General features: G+C 41.7%; 1 protein-coding gene across 1 annotated transcript; it reads left to right on the top strand.

Annotated features, from left to right (window-relative positions):
• The first annotated feature begins 2,084 nt into the window (after positions 1–2,084).
• LOC117952816 (LON peptidase N-terminal domain and RING finger protein 2-like) lies at positions 2,085–16,807 on the top strand. Its single transcript, XM_034885373.1, has 12 exons — positions 2,085–3,712; positions 8,733–8,851; positions 9,605–9,727; positions 10,435–10,590; positions 11,117–11,342; positions 12,370–12,469; positions 12,598–12,712; positions 12,840–12,961; positions 13,326–13,512; positions 13,614–13,748; positions 14,525–14,674; positions 15,212–16,807. The coding sequence occupies exons 1-12, from the start codon at positions 2,968–2,970 to the stop codon at positions 15,368–15,370; spliced, it is 2,337 nt and encodes a 778-aa protein (XP_034741264.1). The 5' UTR covers positions 2,085–2,967; the 3' UTR covers positions 15,371–16,807.
• The last annotated feature ends 581 nt before the right edge of the window (positions 16,808–17,388 follow it).

The raw sequence follows: 17,388 nt of genomic DNA, 5'->3' as shown, positions 1-17,388 counted from the left end.
TCATAAGGTAATGTACTAGGGTAGAAAGCAATTCTTATGAAAAACGAATCATGTCATAACGCTATCACTTGCTGTTGGTCCATGAGGTGTGAATGTACATTAGTACAGGTGTGCACATGGATGGTTTACCTGTGTCTGCACATGTCTGTACCTGTGTGAGTGGGCAGCTTATGTGACACTCCATGATACCTTGTTATCAAGAGATTCATCTGGGTGCTTCCTGTCCTTTAGTTACAACACGCCCTTACATACGCACACTTTCTGCAGGCCGTGCTGAATCGACAGCAGTGGTGGTATAATACTTCAGGGAGTTACAGAGGCTCATGTCATCCTTACACAACTTTTCACAATCATGAAAAAAGAGTGGAGCTCATGTTTTCTTTCATCCAGCCCACTGGTAATACATACAGTTGTATTCAGAATATAGTGTTTTTAAAAAGAAAAAGTTAATAATGCTAAAAATCCTTAGAATAGCTTTTAATTCCATAATATCAATGCATTGGTAACACTCCACATTCAATTCCAAATCAGTTCAAATAGCTGTATTTGCATTTTTCTTTACAAACTCAAACATTTACTGTATGAACTGAAAAATGTCTCAAAGGTTTTGCTTTACTTTGAATCACAGCACTAATATTTAGTTGCATAACCGTTATTTCTGAGAACTGCTTCACATCTGTGTTGCATGGAGTTGTCCAACTTCTGGCACCTGTGAACAGGTATTCCAGCCCAGGATGATTAGACTATGTTCCAAAATTCTTCGGTATTAATGGGTTTTATCTCTGAAACAACAAGTTTTCTATGGGATTGAGGTCCGGGGATTGGGCTGGCCACTCCATAACATCCATCTGGTTCATCTGGAACCAAGACTTTGCTCGCTTACTGGTGTGTTTTAGGTCATTGTCTTGTTGAAAGACCCATTTCAAAGGCATTTCCTCTTCAGCATGAAGGCAAGATGACCTCTTCAAGTATTTTGATGTATTGAAACTAATCCATGATCCCTGGTATGCAATGAATAGGCCCAACGCCAAAGTATGAGAAACATCCCCATAACATGATTATTGCACCACCATGCTTTACTTCACAGTGCATCTACAGGACAAAATAGCCTCTAGAAGGAACTTGATTTGGTGGCATATGTACGTTCCAAAAAAGGTTTGTCGTGCGAGAGAAGACTTGGATTAGACAGATAGATAGTCTAGCTAGCTGTCTCAATGAATTTCCTGCGACACCAGAGCAATCCTGGAAGTGTAATGTTACTACTCCAAAAAGTATGAAATCCAACTTTCAATTTTCTTGTCCAGTCATAGCAACATGTGGATGGCATTACACATTTGAGATTGTTTCAAATAAGTGTAGAATAACCAGGCTACTTTTTTCATTTATTTATAGATTTTAACCATTCAACACTCATTTAACAACTCCAAAACAGACATGAAACACTGGGCAGGAAGCACAGGCCTACTGTATGTTGTTTATGGTCTCATTAATATTCTCATTTATTATTATTATGGTGGGCGTGTTCATCGCGGCTTGAGCGGAAGCGATAACATATTAGTTTGCTTCACTTGTTCACCTGTTTATTTGGGGGCTTGGACAGAGAGGGGGTGAGCCTGGAAGAAAACCTTTCTGTTGACCGCCGCACTAACGAACTTATATCGACACAAAGTAATTATACATTTGGTAACTGCAGTACTAGTTTTATTTTACGTGTGGAGGAATAAATCATTGCAAACCAATCTTGAGAGCAGCACACTGTGTTTAGTCCCTTGTGGCAGCACTTTGTACACACTGCTTACATAAATCATACACATTGAATCCCACAGCCTGGGTAGGGACAGATTGATAATTTAGCTAAACAAACAGAATGCAATTATACTTATTTTACCTGAAGGCATCTTATTGTGATAGCCTACCACGTGTGAAACCTTGTTTAAAACCCAACCCCATTGTTTTGGATGAAACCCACAGATAGTCATCCACTGTTGTCTGTGAGAGTTTATACAATATATTTGCGTTATATAAGTGAGCCACTAAACGAGCCAATAGGAGCCCGCTTCGAGCGTCTCGTGACGCCCTACGCTTGCTTCCGCGAAAAAGTACGTGAAATCCAAAGAAGCAACAACCTTTAGCTGCTGAACCTTAGCCGAGTAGCGACCCAAATGGAGTTCCCCAGCAATTGCTTTATTTTCATACGATATTTCTCGCTTTTGAAGAGAAAGACATGACATTCGGATCTGTTATAATATACAGGGTTTGTGGGCATCGGGTTGTAGAGAGTTTGTGGAGTTCGACGAGCGGTGTTAGTTAGTTAACACGCTGAACGTTGGCTAGCTAGCTAGCTAGCTCTCGGCTTTAGCTAGTGCTTCGGGCTCTCTTACATAAAAACAGCCAATTGGCTGATGTGGACTGGACTGATGCAAAGACGGGCGTGTAGGTCAGTAGCTTAAATATAGACTCCAACGTATTATCAACTATTTAAAAACCTAAACTTTGTTGAGTAGATATAGTATATTAACGCTGAGTTGGCACGATAGACCAAATGGGAATGAAGCTTCTTGCTTACATATGACCGTACCCACCGCCTCTCGACTGAACAAAAAAATGTTGAAGAATAATTTATATTTTATTGCGTTCTCTTAAAAAAAGACACTATCTGGAAAGTCTGTAACCTTAGCCGAAAAACTTAATCTGACCGCCTCCGTGGTGTAAAGTGGAAGGGTAAAAGCGGAACGACGGACTCAAAGCTTAGTACGTAACGCCGACCTTCTTAACTCCTAGAAGCCAGGTTTAGGGATACCTCATCCCACACGGACCAGCAATGTTACACAGACGTCCTGTTTTATCTGGATTGAGGTCGTATGATTTAAGTCCTAACCCACTTCCAGTGACTAGCCGTGATAGTCGGGCAGCAGTGAACCTCTTCGCCGTCGCTTAAGTAGTCGATTTTCCCTGTGAAGGAAGAATATGGAGACGGGAATCAGGTCTCACCAGGGCGAGCTGTTCGTCCACCCGCTCTCCAACCCTGGGGCTGTGGGGATCTGCCCCGAAATGCTGGAGGTGGCAGAGGAGGCCAACCGGGCTGGGGACTTTAACCTGGCTGCGGAGATCTACAGCTCCCAGCTCGCAGACCTCCAGCAGACCGACAGGGGCTTATGTCTAAGAAAGGCCGACTGTCTGTGCCGAGCCGGGCGGATATCCGAGGCGCTGGACTCGTACTGCGCAGCGGCAAACCTGGGCAAACTGCGCCCGGAGGAACTTTCCCTCTTGGTGGAAACCATCGCCCGGACTCTCTGTGAAAAAGAACTGGGCATCCCCTGGAGGTTAACCGGGCATGGTCATAGCAGCAGCGGGGAAGATGGGGTTGAAAGTGATGGAGATTGTAAAGAGGATGAAACACTGGACTTGTTTTCCTGTCGCCTCTGCAAAGGCCTGCTCCACGAGCCCACAACCGTGGAGTGCGGACACACTTTCTGCAAACGGTGCTTGGAGAACAACTCTGTCAAAGAGTGCATACACTGCAAGCAACAATTGAACAAAAAAGATGGTCCGCTTAACGAACGGAGATTAAACGTTGTTCTCAGCAGCTTACTGGATAAACTGTTTGCAACAGAAAGCAAATCTAGGAAATTCTGGCTCGAAGGAGAGGTTTTGTGGAAAAATCAGAACCTCTCTGATGCTTTGGAGAAGTACAACGCAGCGGTGGAACTAGGTAAGATGGCACAGCCTTCATGTACTAAACAAAATACGTTTTATATTTTCTTGTCTTTGTTAATTGTGGGAAGTTCTCATCCAAACTTTAGTGTTATGTACAGGTGACCTACTTTTTTCGGTGCAGCGTTCCTGTGTCACCGATAAGTGGCGCCACTCCTACCTCTCTAGACTGCTCTGAGATCAGACGTTATATGACGCACCGGACTTCGTTACCTAAGCAGCACACATACTGATCTACTTCTTTCCAATGGCGCATTTATATCATATTTTCAATTCCCCCCCCTCAGTGCTGTAGTGTTTCCTTAGAGCAAATATGGGGAACACTCTCTGGTCATATACTAGCCACTTTGCAATTTGGTAATAAAATATTGCATTTATATGGATAATGCTTACGTACCGCATTAATATATATTCCTTAGCTGTGGCAGATTGTGTTGGATTTAAGCCCCCACCCCTCCCATTACTTTTGGTGTTTCATAAGCTGGCAGTTTATGATGTGTTGGATAACATAACAGCAAATGTCACGTGGCCAGTTTGAATCCGCAGAAATTTGAACCGACCTCTTTCCACATCGGACTGCCAAATCAGACATCATTAAAAACAATTTCCCCTTTTACTTAAATAGCTTAATGGGTGAAACGAGGTGCTTGCACAGCTGGCCTACTTAGGTGTTCACATTTTAAGAAATTGATTGAACTGGAGATGAAAAGTGTAAAGAAAAAACAAGATCAATTTCAGTCTGTCATTTTCAGTGTTAGAATGACACATCTTCAGATATTTCTCTCCCCAGATCAATATTGATTCATGCCTTCTGTTTTGTGAAGGACTATGGGTGACGGGAGGAAAGGGTGCCTTCACAGCTTTGTCACTGCCAATCAATGTTGTTCCAACAAATCAGGAGGCTACAGGAAGGCAGCAGGAAGCCTTGTGGGCTCTGTGATGTAAGAGGAGTGTATTTGGCTCATGATGTCAACAGATAGAGTTGTGCTCAAAAATAATAGCAGTCCAACATCACTAACCTTTTAAATCATAATTTTCGGTAGAAGTGATATTTCTACATGGCAAATAATTTACTGGTAAGTGTTGCAGTCGAAACCCATGTCATGCAGCCATGAAAGTCATGACATGCATGCTGCTCATTCTGTGTAATTGAAAGACATGTTCAAAAGAACAGCAGTGTTGTGGAAGAAAGGAAGGACGCAAATGTTGTGCATGCTGGTTTTAGTGCATTTTACACTGAAACACTCCGCAAAATGGATTGTTCCAGACATCGCCCCGAGGAACTGCTATTATTTGTTTTAAAGTAAAGAAAACTCTTGAGACATTTTTCAGTTTATACAGTAAATGTATGAGTTTGTAAAGAGAAATGCAAATATTCATTTTCTTCACTTTCTGTAAAGGTATAACAACTTGATAATTTGTAGTCATGTTTGGAATTGGAATTGAATGTGCCACTCGCGACATCTGTGGCAAACGCCCGGCAGCACATTACACATACTTGGCCTCCAGCTTTGTTAGACTCCATTGACTTTGTTAGCTGGAAGTCGTTTTCTGACACAGCGAACACATTGTCTCTGCAGAGCTGGAGTATGGGGAGGATAGAGGAACTGGTCACAACATTTTCTCTTGAAAAAAATATCTGTGAAGTCAGCGACTGGTTTCAGTGCGTCGCAAAAAGCTATTAAGACGTCCATTTCCTGCCAGGTCGGGGACAGGCTGCTCCTTCTGTCATTAGACAGAACGTGTCTGATCGCTTGGCCCTGCTTGAGGATGAACTCCACCATTGCCAGTTTGGAGCCCCAGCGAGTTGCGAAGTCCTGTCGATGATGGACAGAATAGACTTAAATTAATTAATGAATAAATAAGTCCATTAATGTATATTATTCCATTCTATTTTTAGTTACGTCCTCTAACCTTAACAGATCCAGATACAAATTTATGCTTACCAATCTTGTGGAGTTTACGCTTACTTTGCCAGCTGTCTGCAAAGGCCCCGACAATATTACAGCATAGTCTAAGGGCGCACTTGATATTTTTTTAGTTTTTTTTGCCTTGGTTATACAATGCATTTGTGACCGCCACGTTAGATTGTGACCAAAGCAGTTAATCCACGGCCAATGCAATGCAAGTTTTTCTCGTCGAGTTGCCAGTCCTGAAGTGCAGCTCAGAGCACAGCAGCAAGATTGTCCCCCGGATGACTCCCAGGATAACATGTTGTTTGGAGGCATTTCGATTGAAGTATCCACTCAGGTGTAGTGTGGACAGTCAGGGACATATATGTTTACTGACAACCACATGTCAGTTGTTATTTACAAACTGTCTGCCTCTGACAGCACCACTTGAACCTTGTCTCTAACTTTATTATATAAATGTGGGACGGCTGTTTGTGAAAAATGTTTCCGTCCAGGCAGCTCGTATTTGCCATCTAGGACCATTAGGGTGTCCTTTTTAAAGGACTTTTTTTTCAACACCGTGTGGAAAGAGACCATTTCCTTCACAAAGTATTTGGTCACTACATCAGTACAGGTTTTCCAACGGACACCGTCCCTTTTGTACTTTGTTGTTTTCCCCGAAGGCCCCCATGATCGTTGGCTGCATATAACTGGCCGTGGACCTAGTTGTTGTTGCTGGTCCTGCATCGGTATTGAAACTGTTGCACTGAGTGAACTTTGGGCCAACTGCATCCTCCAGCAGTGAGTGGGTGGTTGTTTTGGAGATGCGACCTTAGATTAGAGGCGTTTCCATTTCTCGCTGTCACATTTATTATTTCACAATTTACAAATTGGCTCGTCAGTATTTCCCACCTCTCCCTTCTCATAAGGTCGGAATCCGATATGTTGCCAAACTGCCATTGTCGTGTTCTTCTTCGAGACCAGGTCACTTGGATGTCTGCTTGCCATACTCCCCCCCCCCCCCCCCCCCCCCCCCCCCTCCCCCCTTTCTTTCTCCTCACCACTGTCATGTGATGAAAACAATAAATTATATTTATATTATTATATATTACACTTGATATTTAATCCTTGTCTCCTATATAAGTGAATTGCATTTTTTTTAATGACAGTATTGAAACTGATGCCGTTGCTATTTTTAAGACCCGGTACACTGTATTACCGCCCAGCCCTAATGGGTACTGAGGGAGAAGTTGCAGTTTGTTTTGCAAGGTCACGCAACTAAGGCCGGAACAATTGGAGGACAACATTGTTATCTGCTGTTGGTAGAGCTCAACAGGTAACTTTTTCAACAGCTCTGTGTCCAGAAGTAATTTTCCCCATTCAATTTGCGCAATGACATGTCAGAAAATGCTTGTATTATGAGATAAATCGTGTTCATAAAACCTTTGATTTGCAGCTAAACAAACTTTCAAAATGGAAAAATTTTAAAGGTACAATACTGTGTAAAAACAGTTATAGACTTGAGAAGGAGCAGCTCACTAGTGTAGGTTTGCGGAGCGGTTAACATTTCCATTTTAACGTGGCGCTCCACCTATCAGACGTTGCTGTTGCGCACTATAATTCCCTAGTACCAACAATTGCCCCTGTTGAGCTCTGTTACCTCCTTGTCACTGTTGTTTCTGGTTCTACCACATTTTTCACTCCTATTGCCTAATATCTTGCCTGTGTCTCTTTGGTGAGAAGCAATAAAAATGTCCATCCACCTTCTCTGGTAAAGCACATCCAGTGTGAGCTTAGTTGACCTAATGCAGTGCCACAATCACGTTACAGTAAAGGGTAATTCCTACCAGTGTTGTTCTTGCTTGTGAGTCAGCTGTCCCGAGCCTGACAGTTTAGACTTCCCATCATAGTGTACCTGCAAGGTGCAGTTGAGACGCCAGGCAGAGTACTGTGCTGTTTTAAACTTTGTAAAGTGAAAAATTGGATTTGTATTTTGCTAGACTTTAGCGATGCAAGCACCTATTACATATTGACATCAAGCAGTTGCTGAAGATATGTCAGCTCCATGTCCATGATGCAAGTCTCCCGTCCCACCAGCACATCCCAAAGGTGCTCTAATGGATTGAGATCTGGTGACTGTGGAGGCCATTTGAGTACAATTAAGTCATTATCATGTTCAAGAAACCAGTTTGAGATGATTTCAGCTTTGGAAAGTAGCCATTAGAAGATGGGCACACTTCAGTCATAAAGGGATGGACATGGTCAACAATACCCAGGCAGGCTGTGGTGTTTAAAGTGCTCACATTATATTTTTTGACTTTTTCCCTGTCCTTTATTGTGTTGTATATCTTTATGTGCACGTTATAGGTTTACAAAAGTCCACCCAAAAGGGACTTACTATCTTCCAGAGAAAACACAGTTCACAAACTGCTCCAAACAGCTCTATTGTCCAGTCTTTACTTCCGTGACAAACGTGTGTTACAAAGGGACTTACGTATTCTAAATAAATAACATAGTGTTTTAAGTATCTGTGTTTGGAATTATTTGTACAACTGAAAATTTTAAGGGGGGAAAGTACAGAGGAAAAAAAAGTACCTTTGGGTACCAGGAACAGAATTTCAGGTACCCACATCAGGACTAGTATTGGTTCAAATGCGAAAAGTACCCAATCCTAGCCTTCATACTCATAGACAGTAAAAGAAATGGACAATGTGACGTCGTAGATTTGGGCTATTTTGAATAGTCTTCACAAATGTGTTTATTAAATACACACTATTATGCTTTGAACTAATCCCATGTAGCCTAATCAAAGTCCCTGGCTGGTTTAAGTATTTGTTTTTGTAAGGATCATTATAGTAGTGTACCATTTTTCTACACAAACCTGGCCATGCAGTGACTATTGTAAAACAAAAACAGACTCGTTATTGTGCTCTGACACAACTAATGTTGAAAGGTTTTTATCACTACATAATTTACCTTTTACAGTGTGTTCTTACACGTCAAATTGGTCTCCAGCCACAAGTTTCACTTTTGCCCTACTTCTGCTAGACTTAGAAAAACCATCCATCCCCTGTAGGCCTACACACTGACCTGATGGTGTGTGTCTGTTTTTCCTGTGGTCTACAGTGCCCTCTTCAGGCAGACTGCTGTGTCAGCGGGCTGAGTTGCACATGGAGATGAAGAACTTCAGTCCGGCACTGCAGGATGCAAACAGTCTCTGTAGGACAAAACCTCTCTGGACAAAGGTGAGACACAGGTTTGAAATGGATCTGCTGGGAAAAATAAATACATGTGACTCAAAATAATCTTTTAGAAACTAATCTTCACTACGATCTTATGGTCATCAGCATCAGAAAGTTGTTTTATTTATTGCTGCCAAACAACACTGTCCCATGTGGTTAACAGTAGACGGGACAGCTCAGACTATAACACTAAACAAAAAAAAATGAACAGAAAAATGTGAAATGCAAAGAAGCTGTTTATTATGGTGGAGATATGCATTAATCTTTCCCAAATAAATTTGACAAAAAAAATCTTTTTTGCAAATAACTATTTTATAGTCAGTGTTCCACCTATATTTTGCATTAGACTTTTTCATTTAGTAGTTGTGATATATAATATATTGTAGAAAAAGATATACTGTAGCAGAAGCCTGTGAACACAACACAAGTGAAGACCGACAGATTGTGAAAACAATTCTTATCTTTCTTGCAAATGACCCCCTGTCTACATATGAACTGCCGTGCATTATGAGTTGGTACTAAAGCTGTTGTGGATAATACTCTTCAAACTTACTGCAGATTTTCAAAACATCTAGCTTAACGAGGGAAGTTTGTTTTCAAGGTGGTGTATGATAACATTTTATATAAAAATGCAATAATAGAGATACTGATCAGCCTATTAAAACACCTTTCGATAAGAACAGATTGCAACATTGAGTCTCTTTTTGTTTTTGCGTGTAGAAGAAAATACGTGTAAATCACACTTGTTTATTTCAGGCTCACTATCTGAAAGCCATGGCCCTGATTGAAGCAGGCCGGACTGATGAGGCATTGCAGGAATACTTTGTGTGTGTGGCGCTAAAGCCCAACTGGACCAAAGTAAAACTGGAGGCTCAGAAGGTAAGAGAAGCTCCTTTTGAATTCGAATTGTAAAAAAACAAAATCCTAATTTATTCATCCTTAAGCGTAACATTTTTCAATATCTGGTTTTAAAAACAGGCGTACACGATGACGTGTAGACACATGCAAGTCATTCATGTCATGGACATGAAAAACAAATGTCCCTATTTACTTCTACTTATCTATGTAACAATTACCGGTGTACCAGTAAACCACAAAAAAATTCTTGACGTTAACAAGTAGTGTTTTCATTTAAAATACCATAATCATGGTGGATTACCACGGTTGGGAAACCGTGTGTTTAATCCTTTCCAGCTTCATCCAAGCCTCCTGAAGTTGCAGCGCAGCCGTCTGCGTAGCCTGCAACGTTCGTTTCTTGAAGTTGTAATCATAGCGGAAGGAGGAGATGACCGCACTCTGAACGTTTAAGACCTAAGAGGACTAAGTCAGATGCATGGCCATATTTTAGTTTTTATAAGAAAGCCAAATGACACTTGATTGAAGATAGTTATACTGTCTGCAGAATGTGCAGGAAAAAAGTTGCAGCTAAAGGCATTCAATACACTTTTTAAAAAAATATTGCGATAATACCAAAAGCCGTGATATTTCACTCTCTATAAACCTGAGGTAAAGTTTTCATACTGTTACATCCCTACTATCTATGTGTATTGTGAACATTAATCCGATTTCTCTTGTTTCATCTGCAGGTCCTCAGCGATGTGTTCTCTTCTGTGTTTGAGAATAGCGAGATGCCAACTCCGCTGCACCCACTGCAGGGGCCAGTGGCCACCCGCCTCATCAAACCCCCTGCCTTGCTCAGGTCCCTGAGGCCACTCACACAGACACCTGGATCCTCCTCACAGGTTACTGCACACAAGCTCATGGCGTTTTCCCATTACGTAATACCTACCATACTCGCCTTTTTTGATTTTCCATTATAAAAAAGAAAGTCCCTATTACCTCAGTCAAGGTTCAAAGCAAGCTGAGGCAATACCAAAAGGTGACGTGAAAACCTGTAGACTACTGATTGGTCAGAGAGAATTGTCCATATTCACTGTGTTGTCATTGCTAGGGATCGAAAAAAACGCTATAACACACCATACGCACCGAGACCAATGAAAACATCTGTGAGAACGGAAATATTATCCTAATGCTTTGAGGACCATCAGAACATAATGAATATATTTTATAATAATGAAATATATGTTTTATGTAATGTCATTGAAATCAATTACACAATGAGGAGAAGGATTATCTTATTAGAGCACAGCTTGTTGAGTTTACTTTCACCACTGCTGTCAGGAGTGTGGCTGTCAAAAAAAGATCAACCTTTCAGAATTGTCCAGCTCTGACAGGCGGACTAATTTCTCTGTCCATCTGTGTGTCCAGGACTCTGTGTTTAGTGTGACTAAAAGCGCTCCAGTGGACGACTCATCCTTAAGACTCTCTGCTCAGTCTCCTGGTAAATCTGAACATGCTGCAGAGGAGGGCCGCACCAATAGCCTGGCCAGCTTTCTGGCTGCACTGCCAGCACCCCCTGGTGGCCTCAAGAGGAAACACAGTGGTTATGGAGCCTCAGCAATCTTCAACCCCCCCTCCAAACTGCTCAGACCTGGTAATCTTTATTTAATGTAATGCTTTTTTATTGACCCCCAGTGGGGAAAATTACAATTTTCTCTGAATATGATATATATTAGTATGAATTACTTTATATTGTCTCTACTTTGCATAAAGTCTAAATAAATTTGCTTTCATTGGTGTCACTGATTGGTTGCCATTTCCCCCTTAAGTCTGTTTTTTAATCATTATTAATGGGTGATAGAATTATTAAATTGACTGATTTGTTTTTATTTTTTTATTTATCAACTCGTGCATCATTTTAATCTTATCAGTAAAATAAATCATTGCATTCAATGTTAGTGCACACATCCCGGAGTAAAGTTACATTTTGGAGTAAAGTGGGAAATATCAGTATCAGTATTTTGAGAAGCCCATGAACAAAGCCACTAACATATTATGTATTTAATATAGTCATGGTAAAGTTCAATGCAAAGGACTATCCACTATTGCACATTACTTTAAAACTACAATAATTACAATAATAATGATTGTGTACAACTGAATTTTGTAAAATGACATGATATGTTTGTTTGATCACAGTATGATTCACCTAAATGTTTTTAACAACTACTGACAAAGCCCAATCTTCACTTCAACAAAACTAAGTGGAAGTTAGCAGTGTGTGTGTGTGTGTGTGCGTGCGTGTGCATGCGTGCGCGTGTGTCATGAGCTGAAAATTACCTGAATATCGCATTTGGATGCCTGGGCATGTTTCACGCTTTTGCAAAGTTTCTGCCCTCTCTGCTCTGTTGATAATAAATACCCCAAACTTAAGGGGCAGCTGTGGTTCAGGTGGTGAGTGGTTGCCTACCAATCGGAAGGTTGGTGGTTTGATCCCTGGCCCTGCAGTCCCATCACGAAGGGTCTTGGGCAAGACACTGAACCGTGCGCAATCGGTGTGTGAATGTTTATCTGATGTGGGCACCTTAAGTAAAAGCGCTTTGAGAAGTCAAGGCTCAAAATGACACATAAATACAGTCCATTTACATTTTACAAATGTGATGACGTGATGTTTTGTACAGATGAGCAGAACACACTTAAGACGGGCGCAGTGTGTGAAGGGAGGACGTTTCCTGCTGAGTTGTTGGACAGTGGAGATATGGAGTGTTCACTCTGCATGAGGTGACTGCCCTCCGTCCATGTGATACATGTAGCCATGATAGCAATGGCTAACCGCCAGTGTTAGAGAGTGCGGCATTTTAGGTGTGGCTGTGTGCTTTTCGTCATTTGTTCTCCTGTCTGTTCTCCAGATTGTTCTATGAGCCGGTGGCCACACCCTGCGGACACACCTTCTGCCTCAAATGTCTGGAGCGCTGCCTGGACCACAACTCCAACTGCCCTCTTTGCAAGGAGAATCTGTCTGAGGTACACAAACGTTTTCTGTAGTCAAATATGCAAATACCCGTAGTTTATAAAAGGATATTACCACTTTATTGAGAAGTGGTAATACCCCCCCCCCCCCACTCATTGTATTTGTGTGTTGGCATTGCAGTATCTGGCCACCAGGGGTTACAATAAGACCCTGCTGATGGAGGAAGTGCTACAGCGTTACCTGGGAGACGAGCTGGCGGAGAGGAAGAAAATCCATGAAGAGGAGATGAAGGAGCTGTCCAAGTAAATTTAACACACATGCAAACCCATGCATACTGAAAAAGTTGAATTGCTATATATCTGAATACACTAGGCACAGGATCAGAATTATGTTCAGAAGTTATTTTTGAAATTGTAACAGTAAAACCCTTACATATTTAACCTGTACAAAAAACATGTTAGCTAATGTGTATTTTAAAGTGTTAACAGGTTTTGGTATCAACATTTAAAATGGCAAAATATTTGGTAATTACAATAATGAATTCAATTTGGTAGGGCAATATTTGCTATATAAAGTTGGACTCCCAGACAGAATTGTGTAGTGTTTGATTTCTAAAACATCCAGATACACACAAACACATGCTCAACGTTACTGTCTCTCTTGTAGCTTGAACCAGGAAGTTCCCATCTTTGTGTGCACCATGGCCTTCCCCACCATCCCCTGTCCACTGCACGTGTTTGAGCCGCGCTACCGGCTCATGATTCGCCGCTCCATGGAGACGGGTACCAAGCAGTTTGGCATGTGCATAGCTGATGAGATCAAAGGCTTTGCTGACTATGGCTGCATGCTGGAGGTGAGTGTTTCTAGACTCGGGACAGGATAGTACTACTTTGCTGTATGCAGTCAAATAACAGGTATTTTACCAGTGTAAATACAAGATAAACTGTCTTTCAGGTGCGAGATGTGAAGTTCTTTCCTGACGGTCGTTCAGTGGTCGACACCATTGGCGTGTCGCGGTTCAAGGTCCTCAGCCACGGTCAGAGAGACGGCTACAACACTGCCAAGATAGAGTACCTGGAAGATCAGAAGGTGGGCTGAGAAGGTCTTTGCGTGGGTGGGTTGTCTGTTAGTGCTTGTCATTCCAGACACTTCCCATCATGCTGCTGCCATTAGAGCAATCCTGAGTTCCCCTTTCTGTGCCACTGGCAAATTCACTCTTCCCAAAGAGGGAAAAATTCTCTCTCTCTCTGCACTACTCACACATAGGTAAACATAGGTTTACTGATGTTAATTAATATATGCCTAGTCTATATCCACAACGTTCTACTTTTGGGATAGTTCAGGTGCCGCCGGAAATTCTGCATGATAACTTTAATTTTGGCTGGATGTACCTTCCGCTTTTTTTGTGTTGGTATTTTAAACTCTGGTGGATTTCTGAGGACTATTGTTAACTGGTCCTCAGATCTCTCCAGGGTAAATCCAGACAACTATCTGTCCAATCTGAGTTTTCTGTTGCACAACTAAAACAACCTTTGAACGTACACATGTTCCACCAAAACAAGTTCCTCCCCAAGGCTTTTTTGCAGAGGCCCTGGTGCTCCGTGTGCCGCCCATGACGATTGGGATTGGTTTAAAGAAATGCCAATAAACAAAAGCCCTTTTTGCTCCCATCCCAGAATGCTGTGTGAACTAGCCAGACCCTCTTCTACAGCGTAGTGGAGGAGGGTCTGGCAATGTGGGACTGATGTATGCTTCAATTCTTTTCTTAGAATCAAAATCTTTTTAGACAGGTTGAGGTTTTTGTAATAAATAAAACAAACAAAAACAATAAGAAGTCACCTCTCTATCCTATCATCTCCTATCAGATGGAGGGGGAGGCGCTGGAGGAACTTCTGAAGCTGCACGACTCTGTGTACGAGCAGGCCAACAACTGGTTCACCTCCCTGAAAGACAACATGAAGAGCCAGATCGTCAGCCACTTTGGACACCTTCCCAGCAAAGACCCCGACCCACAGGTCAGCAAACCCCTGTGGTGCCCACTTTCACCACGTTTACCATGATCGCTACAGAGTTAAACATAAATACATGATGAAATAAGATGCCCATTTGCAGGTCAAAGGTATAGGAAGTGAATCTAAGACACATCTAGTCAAATTCAGTGAATGTTTCTCACGGTCACTCAGCTCTCTATTTTTTGTGTGCGGTGGAAAAAAATATCTAAATTTAATACACAGCCCTGGCTGTGCAAATGAAAAATAAACGGAAAGGTGCGCAAGAGCCACAAAACACTATTCTGTTGATGGTAGTTTTTTCTTATATCTTAACCCAATAATCAACCTCGCCACCCCCTGTTTGAAGGTAGTCTCTCATAAAAAGCTGAGCGCTTAGAAGAAAAAAAATTGTAAGTGCTCTAGCCACTGAAATCAGATTTTCCTTTAAATATGTTCAAGAAAGATTGTCCAGAATGTCCACACACCCTTTCTTAAGCAACTTAACTGTGAGCAGCGATAGATACACAGAGATTAACCGTATATATCTTTTCTCTCCTGCAGGGCAGCCCCAGTGGTCCGGCCTGGTACTGGTGGATGCTCGCTGTCCTTCCGTTGGAGAATCGAGCCCAGCTCACCATCCTGGCCATGACCTCCCTCAAGGACCGCCTCATTGCCATCCGCAGGGTTCTCATATTCGTCACGCGCAAGAGGCCGCGGTGATTGCCAAGCCGCTCGGGGGGACAATTGGTTAATTTGTTAATTAGGTCACTCATTGACTGATTCATTCAATCAGTTATATATTTTTGTTTAATCATCCATTTACTTGCCCACTCTTACTCTTTTTAGTCAATTCTCTCAGATGCTCGTGAGCTCCTCGCCGTTCCATGTACATGAGTACATGTCAGTTGGTTGAGAGCGCCCGGTGGGCCAGGGTGCTGGCGTGAGGGCATTCCTGGTTTCTCATCTGTCTGTCTGTCTGTCTGTCTGTCTCTGTCTGTTCATCCAGTCATCCTCCCCACCTGCCTCTTCTCACTGGATGAATTAAACTACAGCACTTGAACCATTGACCTCTCAACTCTTGTTCTTTGTTGAGGCGAGGTAAAATCAGGTGATGCTCTTTTACTTCCATTTAGATCTTTTACGTGATTTACCTGTCTCTTTGTTATGAAAGGAACAAAAATCTGTCCCCACAAAAGCTGTGTGAGCGGAATGGAACTGGTTCAAGAGGAGTTAATTGTTCTTATATATACTAAACAGTATGTAGCAATGTGCCTACCACAGAGCCATGTGGCCCAACGCATCTACAACTGTGACAGTTTGTAAAGGTACAGTCACAACAAAAACTCAACTTACTAAAATATAAAGCAAAAACAAAACCCCTTGTTAGTGGCAACACACTAAAGTGAATGTACTGGTCCGGCTGTAGTAGCTGGATGTTTTTCTTTCTGCTTACTACATTTACAGAATTGGTTTGGTGAGGTGCACAGGAGGTCAGACTTCAGTGTGTACAGCTGCTTCACTCTAAATCTTCCTGACTGAGCCAAACCTCATGTGCAAAAACCGGGAGCTTTCTATCTGCTGCCTCACCCGGTGTTGGGCATGTACCTCAGACTGTCTGATAGAATCTATTGAGAGAAGCCTGATTAGGCCCATGCTAACACTAAAAAACACATAGTACACTGTGTGAGAACAAGTGCAACTCTACAACTTGTCAAATGAGATTAAGAGTTAATCATAAGTCTGTCTATCACACAAGTTTAAGTTGTATTTAGGAAAATGCACATACAAATACTTCCTTCCAGATACAGTTGATCTGGAACTCTGTGTCCTAATGTAGCATATCTCTGACGACTTTAAATACAGACTTAGGTATAGGGGTTGATTGTATATTCTTTTGTTTAGTTTCTCTCTCTGCTATGCCCTTAAGTGTACGTGTTTGGTGAAATCTCAAGTTGGGTGATTTATATGTATATCAATGTAACTCTGAGGCCTTTTTGATGTTTTATTTAAGGAACTTTTCACCCTTTCTCTTCCTTTATCTTGTCCTCTGTCAGCACATTTACATACACCCTGTCATGCAAGTACAGCACATAAAGTTTCCATGTGAAGTTTTCTTGTAAACAGTTATGTTTATATTAAATGTTTCTCACCAGAACACATTGTGCCTATCCTTGAGGCCTGACAAACATTTTTGGAACTTCCATTGTTCCTTTTAATTTTATTTTTATTTTGTACTGGTGCCATGGCTTGTCTCTCTGCACTTGGCATCATCCACCATTGATCGATTTGAGGAGCTTCAAGCTGTTGACAGGAAGGTGTTCTCTCCACAGCGCGACTATTGGGATGAAGGAAAAATCAACCCTCTGAAGATGAAAGACGCACCAGCGTACCCACACAATGTCTGACAAAACAAACTACTCAAAACACAATATTACAAAATTGTATTTAAAATCTGTATTACTATTTGAATCATATGTAACCTAAGATTTTGCTAAACGCAAGCACCAAAACAATTCGTACGTATCATAATTTAAGGTTGGTTTTCAAAAGAGATTTGAGAAATTTCAAAAATCCAACAATAGCGGTTCAGCTTTAGCACCAAGTATTCACACTAACTCCAAAGAGCGAGGAATAGTGTGAGTCACATGCTTAACTTTAAGGTGGTGAAGTTCTTTTAAAATGACCGATGTGATCACATTCTAGAGGGTGCATTCAAATGCACCGTTTCTAATTTGGTT

This window comes from Etheostoma cragini, chromosome 11 (genome assembly GCF_013103735.1).
Source record: "Etheostoma cragini isolate CJK2018 chromosome 11, CSU_Ecrag_1.0, whole genome shotgun sequence".
Lineage (NCBI taxonomy): Eukaryota > Metazoa > Chordata > Actinopteri > Perciformes > Percidae > Etheostoma > Etheostoma cragini.
This window is presented reverse-complemented; position numbering and strand designations above follow the sequence as displayed.